General features: G+C 45.6%; 1 protein-coding gene across 1 annotated transcript in view; it reads right to left on the bottom strand.

Moving 5' to 3' along the window:
- Positions 1-349: 349 nt before the first annotated feature.
- Positions 350-16,495, bottom strand: part of LOC309552375 (uncharacterized protein) — a gene marked incomplete at its 3' end in the record, with an annotated part of 57,131 nt that continues 40,985 nt past the window's right edge. The window contains exon 4 of the mRNA XM_082253309.1: positions 350-726. Coding sequence (XP_082109435.1) covers positions 350-726 — 377 coding nt within the window. The remainder of the gene's footprint in view (positions 727-16,495) is intronic.

Consider the following 16,495-nt stretch of genomic DNA (forward strand, 5'->3'; position numbering starts at 1 on the left):
ATGCACATGCCTCCTGAGGTGCAGATGCGCCCCCACAAGCGATACCGCAAAGCGATGTACAGGTACGTCGTTTCGCGGGAACCTACTGCAGTATATGTATGGCGGCTGGTCAGCAAGGGGTTAAGAGGGTAAAACCTTCTGGAGGTGAAGTGGTTAATGTGGCACTGTGCTGCCAATGCTGTTTATTTATTTAATACATTTTAAATTGGCTAATTATTTTATTTTTTTAGCTTGAGTTCCAGACAGCATACAAATAATCGGTGTTGGAGATATCATAATTCAGATGTGCCTTTGGCAGCATTAACAGCTTCGGTCTTGTTTAAATAACATATTTTGACATTTTTGATGGTCAGTATGTACCTTTAACTGGTAAACGTGTCCCAGGACCTTCTTCTAAGATTGTCACTATGTAGTTCAGATATCCTTCAGCAGCCAAGCATCGTCTTATTATGACTCGGCAGTAGAAGGTGGTGTTATCTGTCCCATGGAAGTCTTGTAGAAGAAGATTGGAGCCATCCACCAATCTGGTCTTTCCCTTGTAATCCGGGTGTATGTAGTCCGGGTTTGGATGGTAGACGTAGTTCTCTCTTGGGTCTCCGATCATCCAGTAGACTTCTGTGCTTAAAATACTGCTGTTATCTTGTACAGTGAAGCTGCAATTGAGTGTTATGGCAGGATGGAAATCAGCTTCCTCTGGCTGGATGATGTTTAAGGTCTTTGTTTTACCTTAAAGTAGGACACAGAAACAGTTAAATTAGATCTATTCAGTTAGGTGGACCGATCAATAATTCTTTGAAGAGAATCTGTAGCCAGACCATTCATTTCCACTAAATTTCTCCAACAAGAATATGTGTGAAAATATTTTATTCATATTATTTACCTGTAAAGCCTCCCTTATGCAGACATCCAAAAACCCCAAGACCGCTACTGGCTGCCACCATCTTGGATGTAATGATAGCTCAGAGCTGTAACCCTACTGGAGTTGTCAGGTTTTTTTTTTTTTTGCATTTTCAGAAGTACAATTCAAGGGAAGGAAATAGAATTTATAGAATAGAAAATGCTGTTAAAGAAAACATTTAAAGCTTTAAATGGCCATGTGGCTGTATTAGGTCAATAGAGCATTCCTGCCCCCGTTGTATACATGCAAGCTACAGGGCATGGCTCATTGGGGGAAATTTACCTTTTTTTAATGCAAATTGTTAGATTGGATAATTTAGTTGGTAAGCTGACTGCGTTGCCCTTCCATGTGCTCCTTGCTGTATAGGCCGGTTATAGATGGGGCAGGAACCATTTACTAAAACTGGAGAGCTCAGAATCTGGTGCAGCTGTGCATGGTTGCCAATCAGCTTCTAACTTTAGCTTGTTCAATTGAGGCTCGGTTCACAATAGCCCGATTCCAAAGTCGCAAGACTTTCAGGGCTACTTTGGAATCCGACTTTGATACGAGTTTGATGTGACTTTTTACACTCTGTAGCATTGAAGTTGTATCAAAGTCAGGCCAAAGTAGTGCAGGAACCTTTTCTAAAGTCCGACAGACTTGTGTAGCATCAGTTAAGAAAGCTCTCATAAGGAAACATTGAATTTCACATGTTATCCGACTTGAGGTCTCACAATGGTATATGTACGAGCCAGTCAAAGGATACTAACAAATTAGGGTACCACATCCCAAAATTGGAATAGCAAAATAGAGGAGAAAGGAAATTTGTTCCCTGATACCAAGCAGGCCAGGAAGATACCGTGGTTGGCTCCTAACAGGGTAAGTCCCCTGAAATGTTAATGGAGATCTGATATTGGGACATTATGGTTGGGTTTTCTCCTGTCTTATCATATTATCTTATATTATACATTTTTTCTCTTTCTCCCCTTTCCCACCACCATGCCTTCCCTTCCCACCCCCTTGTCCCTACCCCCCCCCCCATTTCCCTCCCCCTCCCCTTTTCCCCTTTTCTCTCCCCCTCCCCTTCCCCTTTTCCCCCTTTCTCCCCCCATTCCCCCCCTTTTTTTTCCTTTTCTTTCCTCTTTATTTTTTCAGGCTGGTTCAGCCCTTTCTTCCTCCAGGGGGTTTCGCAACTACCCTTGTACCCCTGGAAAACCTCCCGAAAGATTATCTACTTTCAGGAAGATCGCTTATGATCCTGTTTCCCTTCCCCTTTTTTCCCCTGGATGTACCTCATTGATTTTCTCCCTAGTGGTTAGCTGTCCACCATTTTCTCCCTGGCTTGTACTACACATTGGTGTACATATACACCTTCTGACAGGTTTGTTTTTATTTGGTTTCTACCTTTGGTAAACTATGGATTATATGCTTTGTAAACTTTGTAAGCATTTTCCTATTTGCTACTATTTATATACATTTTAGTCCCCCCGTGTTTGCCGGGGAGGAGTTGTACTTATGTCCAGTTTGTCCTGAAGTTTAGATGTGCAATGGTAAGCACAGGTGTTCTCTATGTATGTGTTCCCTCATACTGTGTCCCCCTTTTTATATAATTTTCTGTTTTATATATATATATTTTTGTCCCTTGAATATGATATTGCACGTTTCCTTTGTTGTGCTATATATATATACAGTATTTATTACCTTTTGTTATTATATCCTTTAGAAGAAATGTATACTATTCTCCTCCTGAAGAAGCAGGTTTCACCTGCGAAACATGTAGAGGAATTTTCGCCTGAATTTGGAATGTTTCTGACATCCCTTATTGTTTGTGGTATATTACTATATTGATTTTTTAGGATATACATTGTAATGTTTATGTTGATTAACTATTAAAGACAAGGAAAAACTTACAGCATACATTAGCGCCCAACTAGGAGTCGATTAACTATTGAACTATATAATGCATGACATACTGTACACTGCGTACTTTTAATCTTTCTTTGATGTTAAAATAAAATGTATCTAATTTTTTATTATTCTGTATACAGATTTATTATATAAGGTACCTTAGAAAGTCCCGCTTCTTTTCCTAAATTGGAGATTGGCATCAGGGAACGAATTTCCTTTCTCCTCTATTTTGCTTTTTGAGGTCTCACAAGTCCAGTGGCGGAGCTAGACTTTTAAAACAGGGGTGGCAAAGGGGTGGCTAGGTATTATTTTGGGGGGTCAATATACAAAGTGTAATTTAGTGTCAGATTCGTCCACCGCAATGTCGCAGTCCCTCTAATGATCGCTGCCATTACTAGTAAAGACAGGATACAGGTGGTGGCGATCAGAGGATACAGACAGGATACAGGTTTGCCCCCAATGATTATTGCAGAGTGCCACAGCAATGCCCCCAATGATTATTGCAGAGTGCCACAGCAATGCCCCCAATGATTATTGCAGAGTGCCACAGCAATGCCCCCAATGATTATTGCAGAGTGCCACAGCCTTGCCCCCAATGATTATTGCAGAGTGCCACAGCCTTGCCCCCAATGATTATTGCAGAGTGAGACAGCAATGCCCCCAATGATTATTGCAGAGTGCCACAGCAATGCCCCCAATGATTATTGCAGAGTGCCACAGCAATGCCCCCAATGATTATTGCAGAGTGCCACAGCAATGCCCCCAATGATTATTGCAGAGTGCCACAGAAATGCCCCCAATGATTATTGCAGAGTGCCACAGCCTTGCCCCCAATGATTATTGCAGAGTGAGACAGCAATGCCCCCAATGATTATTGCAGAGTGAGACAGCCTTGCCCCCAATGATTATTGCAGAGTGAGACAGCAATGCCCCCAATGATTATTGCAGAGTGAGACAGCCTTGCCCCCAATGATTATTGCAGAGTGAGACAGCAATGCCCCCAATGATTATTGCAGAGTGAGACAGCAATGCCCCCAATGATTATTGCAGAGTGAGACAGCAATGCCCCCAATGATTATTGCAGTGAGACAGCAATGCCCCCAATGATTATTGCAGTGAGACAGCCTTGCCCCCAATGATTATTGCAGAGTGAGACAGCAATGCCCCCAATGATTATTGCAGAGTGAGACAGCCTTGCCCCCAATGATTATTGCAGAGTGAGACAGCAATGCCCCCAATGATTATTGCAGAGTGAGACAGCCTTGCCCCTAATGATTATTGCAGAGTGAGACAGCAATGCCCCCAATGATTATTGCAGAGTGAGACAGCAATGCCCCCAATGATTATTGCAGTGAGACAGCAATGCCCCCAATGATTATTGCAGTGAGACAGCCTTGCCCCCAATGATTATTGCAGAGTGAGACAGCAATGCCCCCAATGATTATTGCAGAGTGAGACAGCCTTGCCCCCAATGATTATTGCAGAGTGAGACAGCAATGCCCCCAATGATTATTGCAGAGTGAGACAGCCTTGCCCCCAATGATTATTGCAGAGTGAGACAGCAATGCCCCCAATGATTATTGCAGTGAGACAGCAATGCCCCCAATGATTATTGCAGTGAGACAGCCTTGCCCCCAATGATTATTGCAGAGTGCCACAGCAATGCCCCCAATGATTATTGCAGAGTGCCACAGAAATGCCCCCAATGATTATTGCAGTGAGACAGCAATGCCCCCAATGATTATTGCAGTGAGACAGCAATGCCCCCAATGATTATTGCAGAGTGAGACAGCAATGCCCCCAATGATTATTGCAGAGTGCCACAGAAATGCCCCCAATGATTATTGCAGTGAGACAGCCTTGCCCCCAATGATTATTGCAGAGTGCCACAGCATTTGCCCGCAATCATTGCAGAGTGCCAGCGTCGCCCCCCCCCCCCCATGAGACCGGCTTACTTACCTCACGGACGGACGGTCATCACAGCAGCTTATCATCGGTCCGCGGCTCCCTGCATCTTCTCAGTCCTCCCGCCGGCGCCTCCTCGACCAATGGCACGGCATTTGCCATTCGGCCAATCAGGAAGCGGGAGGACCCGCTCCCTGATTGGCCGGAGGAGGATCCATGTGACAATAGCGAATTTTCATTCGCTATTGTCACAGAATGGGCGGGCTCGGCTTCGGGACGCACTGTTCTGCTGCTCCCTGACCCTGGCCGCCAGCTTAGAGGGATCAGCCGGTTCTGCGAACCGGCTGATCCCATCCCACCACTGCCTGTGATTCCTCCGCTGCCAGCCTGGATCGGGGTGGCAACAGGGGTGGCAGGGACTTTTTCTGGGGTGTCAAATGACACCCCAGCTAACCCTCTGGCTCCGCCACTGCACAAGTCGTATCCTTTGTCATATCTGTGTTAACCGAGCCTAAGCTAAAGCTGGAAGCTGATCGGTTTCTATGCAGAGCTGCACCAGATTTTGCATACTCCCGTTTTAGTAAATCAACACACATTGTCCCAGCTATGACAAAAAACAGATACATGGATGGGAAAAAATGTTATTTACAGGATTACCAGTTGAAATAAAAGGGGAAAAAGCCTAAACCCCCCCCCCAAAAAAAAATGCAGCCATCACAGCTCAGGTAGTTTAGGGCTAGTTCTGGGGGGGGGGGGGGGGGCATCACAGATCAGGGTAAAGGGCCAATGACAGCGGAAGTCCAATGACGGAGCAATCACTTGTTAACAAACTGGGGTATGTCTGGTTCAGGCTCCTCCCCTTTTCTCACACCAATCAGTACAATGTATGAGGAGAGGAGGGAGCCTGTGCAGCAGCGCTTGTGGGTTGGATCTGAACAGCCACAGCGCTGATCTGTGCCCATTCATGCCTCATCCATGCCCATCTATGTCTTATCCATGCCTCCTCCATGCCCATACATGCCTCATCCATGCCACATCTATGCCAATCAGTGCCTCATCCGTGCCACATCCATTCCACAGCAGTGCTTATTTGTGCCTCATCAGTGCTCATCTGTGCTACATCCATGCCACATCAGGGCTCATCCAAGCCACATCCATGCCCCATCAGTGCCTCATCCATGCTACATCAGTGCTCATCTGTGCCACATCAGTTATTATCTATGCCTCATCTGTGCCACATCAGTGCTCATCAGTGCCACATCAGTGCTCATTTGTGCCACATTAGTGCTCATCTGTGCCATATCCATGCCACATCAGTGCCTCATCCATGTCACATCCATGCCACATCAGGGCTCATCCGAGCCACATCCATGCCACATCAGTGCCTCATCCATGCTACATCAGTGCTCATCTGTGTCACATCAGTTATTATCTATGCCTCATCTGTGCCACATCAGTGCTCATCAGTGCCACATTAGTGCTCATCTGTGCCATATCCATGCCACATCAGTGCCTCATCCATGTCACATCCATGCCACATCAATGCCACATCAGTGCTTTTCTGTGCCACATCAGTGCTCATCTGTGCTACATCCATACCACATTAGTGCTTATCCATGCCACATCAGTGCCTCATCCATGCTACATCAGTGCTCATTGGTGCCACATCAGTTATTATCTATGCCTCATCCAATGCACATCAGTGCATATCAGTGCCACATCCATGCCACATCATTGCTCACCTGTGCCACATCAGTGCTCATCTGTGCCACATCCATGCCACATCAGTGCTTATCCGTGCCACATCAGTGCTCATCCATGCCACATGAGTGCCTCGCCCATGCTACATCAATGCACATCCGTGCCACATCAGTTATTATCTATGCCTCATCAAATGCACATCAGTGCATATCAGTGCCATATCCATGCCACACTAGTGCTCATCCATGCTACATCAGTGCTCAACTGTGCCACATCCATGCCACATCAGTGCTCACCTGTGCCACATCCATGCCACATCACTGCTTATCCATGCCACATCAGTGCTCATCCATGCCATATTCATGCCACATTAGTTCTCATCCATGCTTCATCCATGCCACATCAGTGCACAGTCATGCTACATCAGTGCTCATTCATGCCACATCAGTGCTCATCTATGCCTTATGCATGCCTCATCAGTGCTCATCTGTGCCACATCCATGCCACATCAGTGCTCATCCATGCCACATCTATTCCACATCCATGCTACATCAGTCCTCATCCATGCCTCATCTATGCCACATCAGTGCTCATATGTACCTCATCTATGCCACATCAGTGCTCATCTGTACCTCATCCATGCCACATCATTGCCAATCTGTGCCACATCAGTGCTTATCTGTGCCACATATATGTCACTACAGTGCCTATCCATGCTACTACAGTGCTAATCAGTGCCTTACAGTGCCTCAAAAAAGTGTAATACTGTAGGTAGTCAGGAAATTAGATGTGTAATTTTATGTCCCTAGAACACCTGACGGTGCTCCCTTCATGTTGGGCCTCTGTATGTGGCCAGGCTGTGTAAAAGTCTCACACATGTGGTATTACCATACTCAGGAGGAGTAGCAGAATGTGTTTTGGGATGTAATTGCAAGTATGAATATGCCATGTGAGAGAAATAACCTGGTAATATGACAATTTTGTGAAAAAAAAAAGAAAAATACATTTTATTTAGCAAAGAAGTGTGGGAAAAAATTACAACTTCAAAAAACTCACCATGACTCTTACTAAATTCCCTGGAATGTCTACTTTCCAAAAAAAGGGGCCTTTGGGGGGGGGGGCAGTAGTGATGAGCCGGACACCCCCTGTTCGGTTTGCAACAGAGCATCTCGAACAGGGGAGATGTTCTAGCAAACATGCAAACTTTACTAAAGTCTATGGGACACGAACATGAAAAATCAAAAGTCCTAATTTTAAAGGCTTAAATGCATGTTATTGGCCCAAAAAAGTGTTTGGAGACCCGGGTACTGCCCTGGAGGACATAAATCAATGCAAAAAAACTTTTTTTTTAATTATTGTTTTTACAGGAGCAGTGATTTCAATGATGCTTAAAGTGAAACAATAAAAATGAAAAATTCCTTTAAATATCGTGCCTGGGGGGCCCCCTTAATGTGCCTGTAAAGTGGTGCATTTCTGCAATGTATGTAGCCCGTTGCATCAATACTGACAATTCTAAAGGAAAAAATGTCATTTAAACTTGCTCGCGGCTGTAATGTATTGTCGGCTCCCGAAAAAATAAACCGGCAACATTTTTTAAAAAAGCGGCGTGAGGTTCCCCCTAAAATCCATACCAGACCCTTATCCGAACACACAGCCTGGCTGGCCAGGATGGGGTTAGGGGCGAGCGAGCGCTCCCCCCCCCTCCTGAACCATTGAGCTATGCCCCCCCCACCCCAAAGCACCTTGCCCCCATGTTGATGGGGACAGGGGTCTCTTCCTGACAACCGTGGGCTGTGGTTGTGGGGGTCTACGGGGGGAGGCTTATCGGAATCTGGAAGCCCCCTTTAACAAGTTTGTTTTTTTCAGCAATACTGACATAAACTAATATAAACTGAAGTGCCTATATATATATACTGTATATAACTTTGTGGTATACACTGCACTATCTGATCTCAACAAACTGTAAAAAGCAAAAATCTCTCTCCCTGCTAGCAATGTATTATTAACTATACTACACTATCTAAAACTCACTACACTCGCCCTGAAGGAATTCTGATAATAAATCACCTGCTGGCCAAGGGATAGAACCCACCACCTTTCAATTGCAAGCCTGGTATTCTACCACCTATGCCACCGTCAAGCCTGCTTCGGCTGAACACACTCTCCCTGCCTAACTATCTAGAGATAGAGGTTAGTTAGTTAGGCAGGGAGAGTGTGTTCAGCCTAAGCAGGCTTGACGGTGGCGTAGGTGGTAGAATATCAGGCTTGCCATTGAGAGGTAACAGCCGCCTCTGTGCCATGATGGGAACTTGAAGTTCCCATGAAGAAGCCCATTTGCTCGCCATTCAGCGAATGGGTGAACGGGCTTTGTTTAAGTCAAACTTAGGTTCGACTCAAACACAAAGCCCATCCCTAGGGGGGAGGTATTTGGCTTGTTCCTGCCTCAAGAAATGAGAAAGGCCACCAGTACATCAGGTGTGATCAATTTTTATTGATTGGCACTATTGCTTGTAGACTCTATGGCCCCTTTCACACAGGCTTTGAGATCAGGACCGCCTGCCAGTTTTTCGGATGCTCCATTCACCCCTATGGGGCAGTGGATGTCAGAGGCGACATGTTCGCTGAAACCCGTTGCTATTCGATCCAATTCTGTACGTGAAATCCAGATGGATGGTGACTCTATTTTTGATCCGTTTGGCGGATCAGATCAGATGGGATCAGATTAAAACGGACAGGCGGTCATTTTTTTATCTGATCACCCATAGAGGAGGGCAGGACTCTGACAGGTCCATCTCAGCACAGTGAGCAAAGACAGACCTGTTATCCACCTGCTTATTGGGGATCAGCAGATCTATCCCCCACTGAGCAAAGTGGAGTCCCCCGGGAGGAACGCCTGTGTGAAAGGACCCTATAACCTTCACAAAGACTAAATAACATACACAGATTTTGGTAATTTTTACCAAAGATATGTAGCAGTATAAATTTTGGCCAAAATTTATGAAAAAAATTACTAATTTGCAAAATGTATAACTAACAAAAAAAAAATATTCTTTTTTTTTTTTCATTTATAGCACATAAAAAAACAAAAACCTAGCTCCCTTATGACAGGCCAATTTTTGTGATACGGCACTGCAATATTTTACCCGACAATTGCGCAGTCGTGCGATGCTGTACACATTTAAACTTTATGTCCTTTTTTTTAAACAAATAGAGCTTTCTTTGGTGGTATTTGATTACCTCTGCGGTTTTTATTTTTAGCACTATAAACAAAAAAAGACCCACAATTTTGAAAAATGTACCCTCCTTCATGACATTCATGACCAGGCCATTTTTTGTGATTCGGCATTGAGTTGCTTTAACTGACACTTGCACGGTAGTGCAATGCTGTACCCAAATAAAATTGATGCCCTTTTTTTCCCACAAATATTTTTTTGGTGGTATTTGATCACCTCTTTTTTCTTTTTTGCACTATAAACAAAAAAGACCGACAATTTTGTAAAAAAAAAAAAACAAAAAAAACAAAAAAATATTTTTTACTTTCTGCTATAAAACAAATCTAATAAAAATGTTGGCCAATATGTATTCTGCTACATGTTTTTGGTAGAACAAAAATTCCAATAAGCATATACTGATTGGTTTGCACAAAAGTTATAGCATATACAAACTATTGGAAATGTTTATGGAATTTGTATTTATTTTCTTTTTACTAGTATTGACGGCGATCAGCGACTTATAGCAAGACTGCAATATTGCGGCAGACAAATGGGACACTAACTGATACTTTTGACACTTTTTTGGGGAACAGTGACACCAATACAGTGATCAGTGCTAAAAAATATGCACTGTCACTGGCAGGGAAGGGGTTAACATCAGGGGCAATCAAAGGGTTAAATGTGTCCCTAGGGAGTGCTTGCTAACTGTGTGGGGAGTGATTTAACCACTTAAGCCCCAGCCCTATTTCGGACACTTTTTGTTTACAAGTTAAAACCAGTATTTTTTCCTAGAAAACTACTTAGAACCCCCAAACATTATATATATTTTTTTAGCAAAGACTCTGGAGAAAAAAATGTCGGCCATTGCAAAATTTTTTGTCACGTGGTATTTGCGCAGCGGTCTTTAAAACGCCATTTTTTTGGAAAAAATTTGAAAAATCACATTTCACTGCATTTAAAAAATACTAAACAGTAAAGTTAGCCCATTTTTTTTTGTATATTGTGAAATATGATGTCACGCCGAGTAAATAGATACCCAACATGTTACGGTTTAAAATTGTGCCCCCCCGTGGGATGGCGACAAACTAAGGTCAATAGAGATCTCAATCTGCGATGCTTTAAATTTATTTAATGGTTAGCAGTTTTGAGTTAGAGTGTAGCTCTTTTTTAATTATTGCACACGCTCTGGCGATCGCGGCGATACCTCACATGTGTGGGTTGAACAGTGATTTAATTTGCGGCTCGACTTGCGTATACGTTTTTTTTGTGCGCGAGCTAACGGTGACGGGGGCGGCTAAATTTTTTTTTTTTTTTCCTATTTATTTTTTCTTTTTTTTTAACTTTATTACAGGTTTTTTTAAAAAAAAAAAATATGATCACTTTTATTGCTGTCACAAGCAATGTAAACATCCCTTGTGACACCAATATGTAGTGACAGGTACACTTTATGGAGGGATCGAGGGTCTAGAAGACCCTAGACCCCTCCATTACACTTCCCTGTATGTAAAACGCCGAAAATGGTGTTTTTGCATACAGCCGTTTTTCAAATTTGCCGCCTTTTGCAGCACAGTAACCCGGACGTCGCCTCCGGGTTACGTCATTGGAGACCCGATCAATGCCATTTCCGGCATTCATCGGGACTCCATCCAGCCAGCGAACGTGCCGGCTGGGTGCTCAGGGCAAAGCCACGGAAGGCGGCGGGAGGGGGGGGGGACGTCCCCTCCCACCCCCCCGGGTAACGATCGAGCGGCTCCTGAGCTGCATCGGTCGTTACCGAGGGAAATCCGACCGTCGGCTTCAAACCACGGTACCGGGATGATGTCTCTAGCTAGAGGCATCATCCCGGTATAAGCCCGCAAAGTTTACCGACGTAGCCCTACGTCGATATGCGGTAAGTGGTTAACTGTGAGAAGACAGAGATCAGTGTCCCTATTTAGCAGAAACACAGGATCTCTGTCTTCAACTGTCACAGAACGGAGACCTGCCTTGTTTACATAGGCAGACCACCATTCTGCCTCTTTCGGGAATAATCGGCGGGTCCCGGCGGACATCAGGTCTGCCAGACCCGCTGATTGCTTCCCGCTGTGTCCAATCACAGTGAAAGCAGGTTGCCGGCAGGGCGTGTGCGCACCACAGACCCGTAAGCACAAATTGATGTACCTGTACGTGATTTCGCACAGAAGAGCTTCCACCCCACAGTATATGTACGTGGGGCGGTCGGCAAGTGGTTAAAGTCCATAAACCAGAGACATCGGGTTCAAATAACAGTTTGTCTCTTAAAGGCTCATCTTCTTTCAGCTGTTAGTTTGTAAAACCTTTTTTGTGCAACCTATGTATGTGTAATGTACATCTAGTTTCTGGTATGCACACTTCTTAGTTCAATGTTATCCCACTAGAGTAAGTGCACCAGAAACTTCCAGAAACCTCTGGGGGTGGGGGGGCAAGGTTTTGACTACCTAGGGCAGTGATGCTGAACCTTGGCACCCCAGACATTTTGGAACTACATTTCCCATGATTGCCCAACTACACAGCAGAGTGCATGAGCATCATGGGAAATGTAGTTCCAAAATGTCTGGGGTGCCAAGGTTCGCCATTACTGACCTAGGGGCCTCCACAGAGTTCAATTTCGGCATTGTTCAAAACTCATTAAGGGTGCTGGCCTCTAGCTTGCATCATATATCTTTTGAAGGGGCCTACACAAATGGCATTAGATTTCTCCTGGTAGGGGCCCCTCCAGCTCACAAATAACCCAGTTCTCATGAAACCATTTTTAGAGGTTGAGAACTTGAGAGAAAGAGAATGTGCTTTAATATACACTATAATGTTATATAGTACATTGCCCTAGGAGTTTATCTATCATGTGAATCAAATACAGTTCCAAATGCCAACATATCTGTATGTATACATAATGTAATATTCTTTCCTATAATAATGCCCTAATCAAGAAATACCATCTGTACAGCCTTGTCTGTAGCTTTTAGTCACCAAAATGTAAATTTGAATAAGTTTTCAAACTGACCCAAATAAAATATACCAAATTCAATTTATCCTAAGGTCTAACCATTCATATGTGTTAGGCCGTAGGCCTGTATTTGTGGGAGGAGCTAGCGTGCTTTTATGGCGATGCTCCTCCCCTCCATCGGCCTGCCGCATCCCGCTGTGTCCTGCTGCATCACGCTGTGTCGATGTCTGGAGTACCGCCCCTTCGCTCTCCGAACTTCCAGTCCTGCGAGAGTACGCCGCCGCGTCCCTCCAAGCCTGCTCAGGTCTGCCTCTTCCGCCTCATCGCCTGCTCGAGTGGCCCGGTCAGGCACTCGGTCAGGTACTGCTGGGGGGGGCTTGATTCTGCCTGCCTTTTACAAGGCCACGGCCCTGCTTCATACAGACGCGGGGGTACTACAGGGGGTTTGCTTGTTCCCCTGGGTGTGGAGCCTGGTGCTCTAGGGGTGGGGTGGGGTTGGGTGGTTTTAGCCATGTGGGGGAGGGGGGGGGGGGTTCAATGGGGGGCCCTACTGTTGTTTTTTTTCTTTTGCACTATTACTGCTGTATTACTGCTGTATACCCTTACACTGCGTACTACCTACTATGGATACTACTAGCTTCCTCCATGGGTACTTCTCTACTGTTGTTATGGTCACCATGGGGGGTCCCTTATGTCACTAACACCCCACCAATACTATCGGTATTTCGGATACTACCACTTGGTAAGTACCTTGCTGTGTACTACTATTCTGTGGCACTACTACTTTTCCTTGATATACTATCACGTGCGCTACTCCGGCATACTGTTATTTATGCTAGTACTGCCCCTCGCACTATTACGGTACTACTTCTTGCTACTGGTACCGCATTTGCGCTATAGTACCATACTGTTACACTGCTAGTACTGGTTACCTTGTACACTACTTCATATACTATCACGCTGGGTCATCGCTTATGCTGCACATGATTCAGTGCATCACTGTCGGTTACTGTTCAATACCATACGCATGCTGCGCTACATCACTGTTCCTCGCTACTGCCATGCTACTGCATTCACTATTACACTACGTATCATTCCTAATATTGTTGCTGCATGGGGGTCTACTAACTGGTTACCGCTGCACTATTGTACTACCATGTCTGCTACTGCTGTGGTTTTTAAATATATTGCTTTTACCCTCAATCAAGCCCCCCCTTACAGGGTGAGAGAACTGGCTGTTAGGGCTAGGCGCTGGCCTTTTACCTCTCCAATTTAGCCGGTCCCGCTAGGCCAACTCCCCAATCTCAACACAGAGATTCTTCGCCCTTGGGCCAAACCATAGTTAGACTGTTAATCAGATGTTTGTTTGTTCTATTATTTCTTTTCTCTGCAGCATGTCTCAAGGAGCCAACATGGACGATGGGTCTTCTCCCCCAAGCACACCGGCTAGGCCTGACACCCCGGTTAGAGCTAGTACCCCCAGGGGTCGCCGGGATCCATCTGCACCAGGCTCTTTTAGTTCCTGGACCATCCCTAGAATTTCGGCTGTTTTACGCCGCAGGGGAATCCCTTTCCCGGCTACGGCTAGAAAGGCAGAACTTTACAAGATTCTCTCAGCACATCCGGAGGATCCTGGGCTGGGTACCAGCTCTCAGAGCGTTAGCACGGACATTCAAGGGACTCTGGACACAATTTTGTGATCTTTACAGTCTATCAGTGATAGATTGTTCAAGTTGGAGGACGCCAGTCCGGCCCACAGGGTCCCGCCTCCCTCTTTGCTGATGCAAGCTCCCGCTCCAGTTAGTTTACAGGGTAGGCCCCCAGTCCCCCCCTTTTTCTCCCCTGCTGCTTCACCAGTCATCACCCCAGCACACATGGTTCCCCCAGCTCTCCTCAAAGACATCTTAGATGGGAAAGATGTAAACCTGGTTTCCTTGTTAATTGCCTCCCAAGACGTCGTGGAGAACAGGGTATACAACTACGGTGATTTGATCGTTGTGATGAAGGCCAGAGACCCAAGGCTTAACAAAAAGCTTACCATCCCGGAGTTTGTCCTGGCCTTTGGTATCTATAGGGATGTGGTGTGCTCGGTATATCCGCAGCGCCGGGAGGAGTTAGATCTATACCTTCACAAGGTGGTAGACTTGGGCCACAAGTAGGGGGGCTTCATGTTTTATGAATCTTCATAAATCTTTATCAGCAAAAGCAGCTGCAACCTTTGCCCAGTTCAACATCCGTTCGGATTGGAGCCTCCTGGACACAGAACTTTTTTGCAGACACTTTGCAGGCCTAGTACCACCTTCGTGTACAGTCTGCTCTTCCACCTCTCACACTGCTAACCTATGTCCCGTGGAGGCCTAGCCCTCCGGTTCCGGGGTCTCGGGGGGTGCTAGTAAGCCAGAACAATGTGGCCTAAGGGATAAGCTCGGTCGTCCAATTGTTTATTTAGGCAAGGCTCAGATATGCAATAATTTCAATGTGGGAGCCTGTAGCTTCAGTGCCTGTAGGTTACTTCATGTCTGTTCTGTTTGCTGTAGGGCCCATGCCAAATCCATGTGTCCTTCAAGGCTGAATCCGAAACAATGACTGACCGAGGTAAAGATAGATGTCCTGGCATTTTACTTGAAGTCACACCCGTCTCCGCATTTGGTGGAATATTTATTACATGGTTTCTCGGTAGGTTTCCACACTGGGTTAGTGTCACTGCCTGTAGGGACTCTAAAATGTCCCAACCTCCTGTCAGCCAGGAACGATCCTCAGTCGGTGGATGATCTGCTTAGGAAAGAGACCCAGGAAGGGTTCATGATAGGCCCCTTTCCCGCCCCTCCCTTCACCTCCTGGCGTACGAACCCGAATGGTATTGCCACCAGCAAATATTCTAATAAAAAACGTCTGATTATTGATATGTCTGCTCCTCATTCGTCCGCAAACCCAAGCCTGAATTCCCTTATACCATTTGCCTAATTCTCTCTCCATAATACCACCATGGATAATGCCATTCAAGCAATTTTGAGGGCAGGTAGGGCTGCTTGGCTCAGTAAGACGGATATCTCTAACGCCTTCAAATTGTTGCCCATTCACCGCTCTTTATGGCATATTCACGGTGTCAAGTGGAGAGGGGAATATTACTTTGCCTTCAGGCTCACGTTTGGGTCTAAGAGTAGCCCAAGAATATTTGACACCTTTGCGGAGACTCTCTGCTGGCTCCTTCTCAATATCGCTAGGTGCCCCACGGTGCTACACTATTTGGATGACTTTTTGTTGGTCGAGCATATCGACTGTAGCCTTGTCAGTTAAAGAGCACTGTAGCCTTGTTTTCTACCCTAGGCATCCTCCTGTCGCCGGACAAAACAATTGGTCCCGCCACCAGATTAGACTTTCTGGGCATCACTCTAGATTCCGACACCATGCAGTCTAGTCTTCCTGAGGACAAGCTCGGGCACATTCGCGAGGTTGTAGTCAAGTTCTTACAGTTGGAAACTTTTACTCGAAAGGATCTACAATCTTCGATAGGTTCTTTGAACTTCGCGATGCGCATCATTCCCCAGGGTAGATCATTTATTTCCAGGCTATTGTGCTTACTGCCAGCTCTTCCAGAGGGTGATATTGGTCACTTAGAGTCCCCCAGCTAGGGCAGACCTGGCCATGTGGGTGGAATTCCTAGAACAGTGGAATGGGATATCCATGTTCATCCCACCGATATCTGCCCAATCCCCAGTTTTCTGGACAGACGCAGCCGCTAACACCGGGTTCACAGCTATTTATGGAAACTCTTAGTTTAGGGATTGTTGGCCGAAAGAGTCACTTGCGTTACCAGCATTCCGCGAAAGTTCAGCCTTATTCGAGATCTACCCGATAGTGGCGGCGGCTTTCACTTGGGGCAGATCCTGGTCAGGCATGGCCGTGAAATGTTAGTGACAAAAAGGCAGC

The sequence above is a fragment of the Pelophylax lessonae genome (assembly GCF_965119305.1).
Source record: "Pelophylax lessonae genome assembly, chromosome: 4".
NCBI lineage: Eukaryota > Metazoa > Chordata > Amphibia > Anura > Ranidae > Pelophylax > Pelophylax lessonae.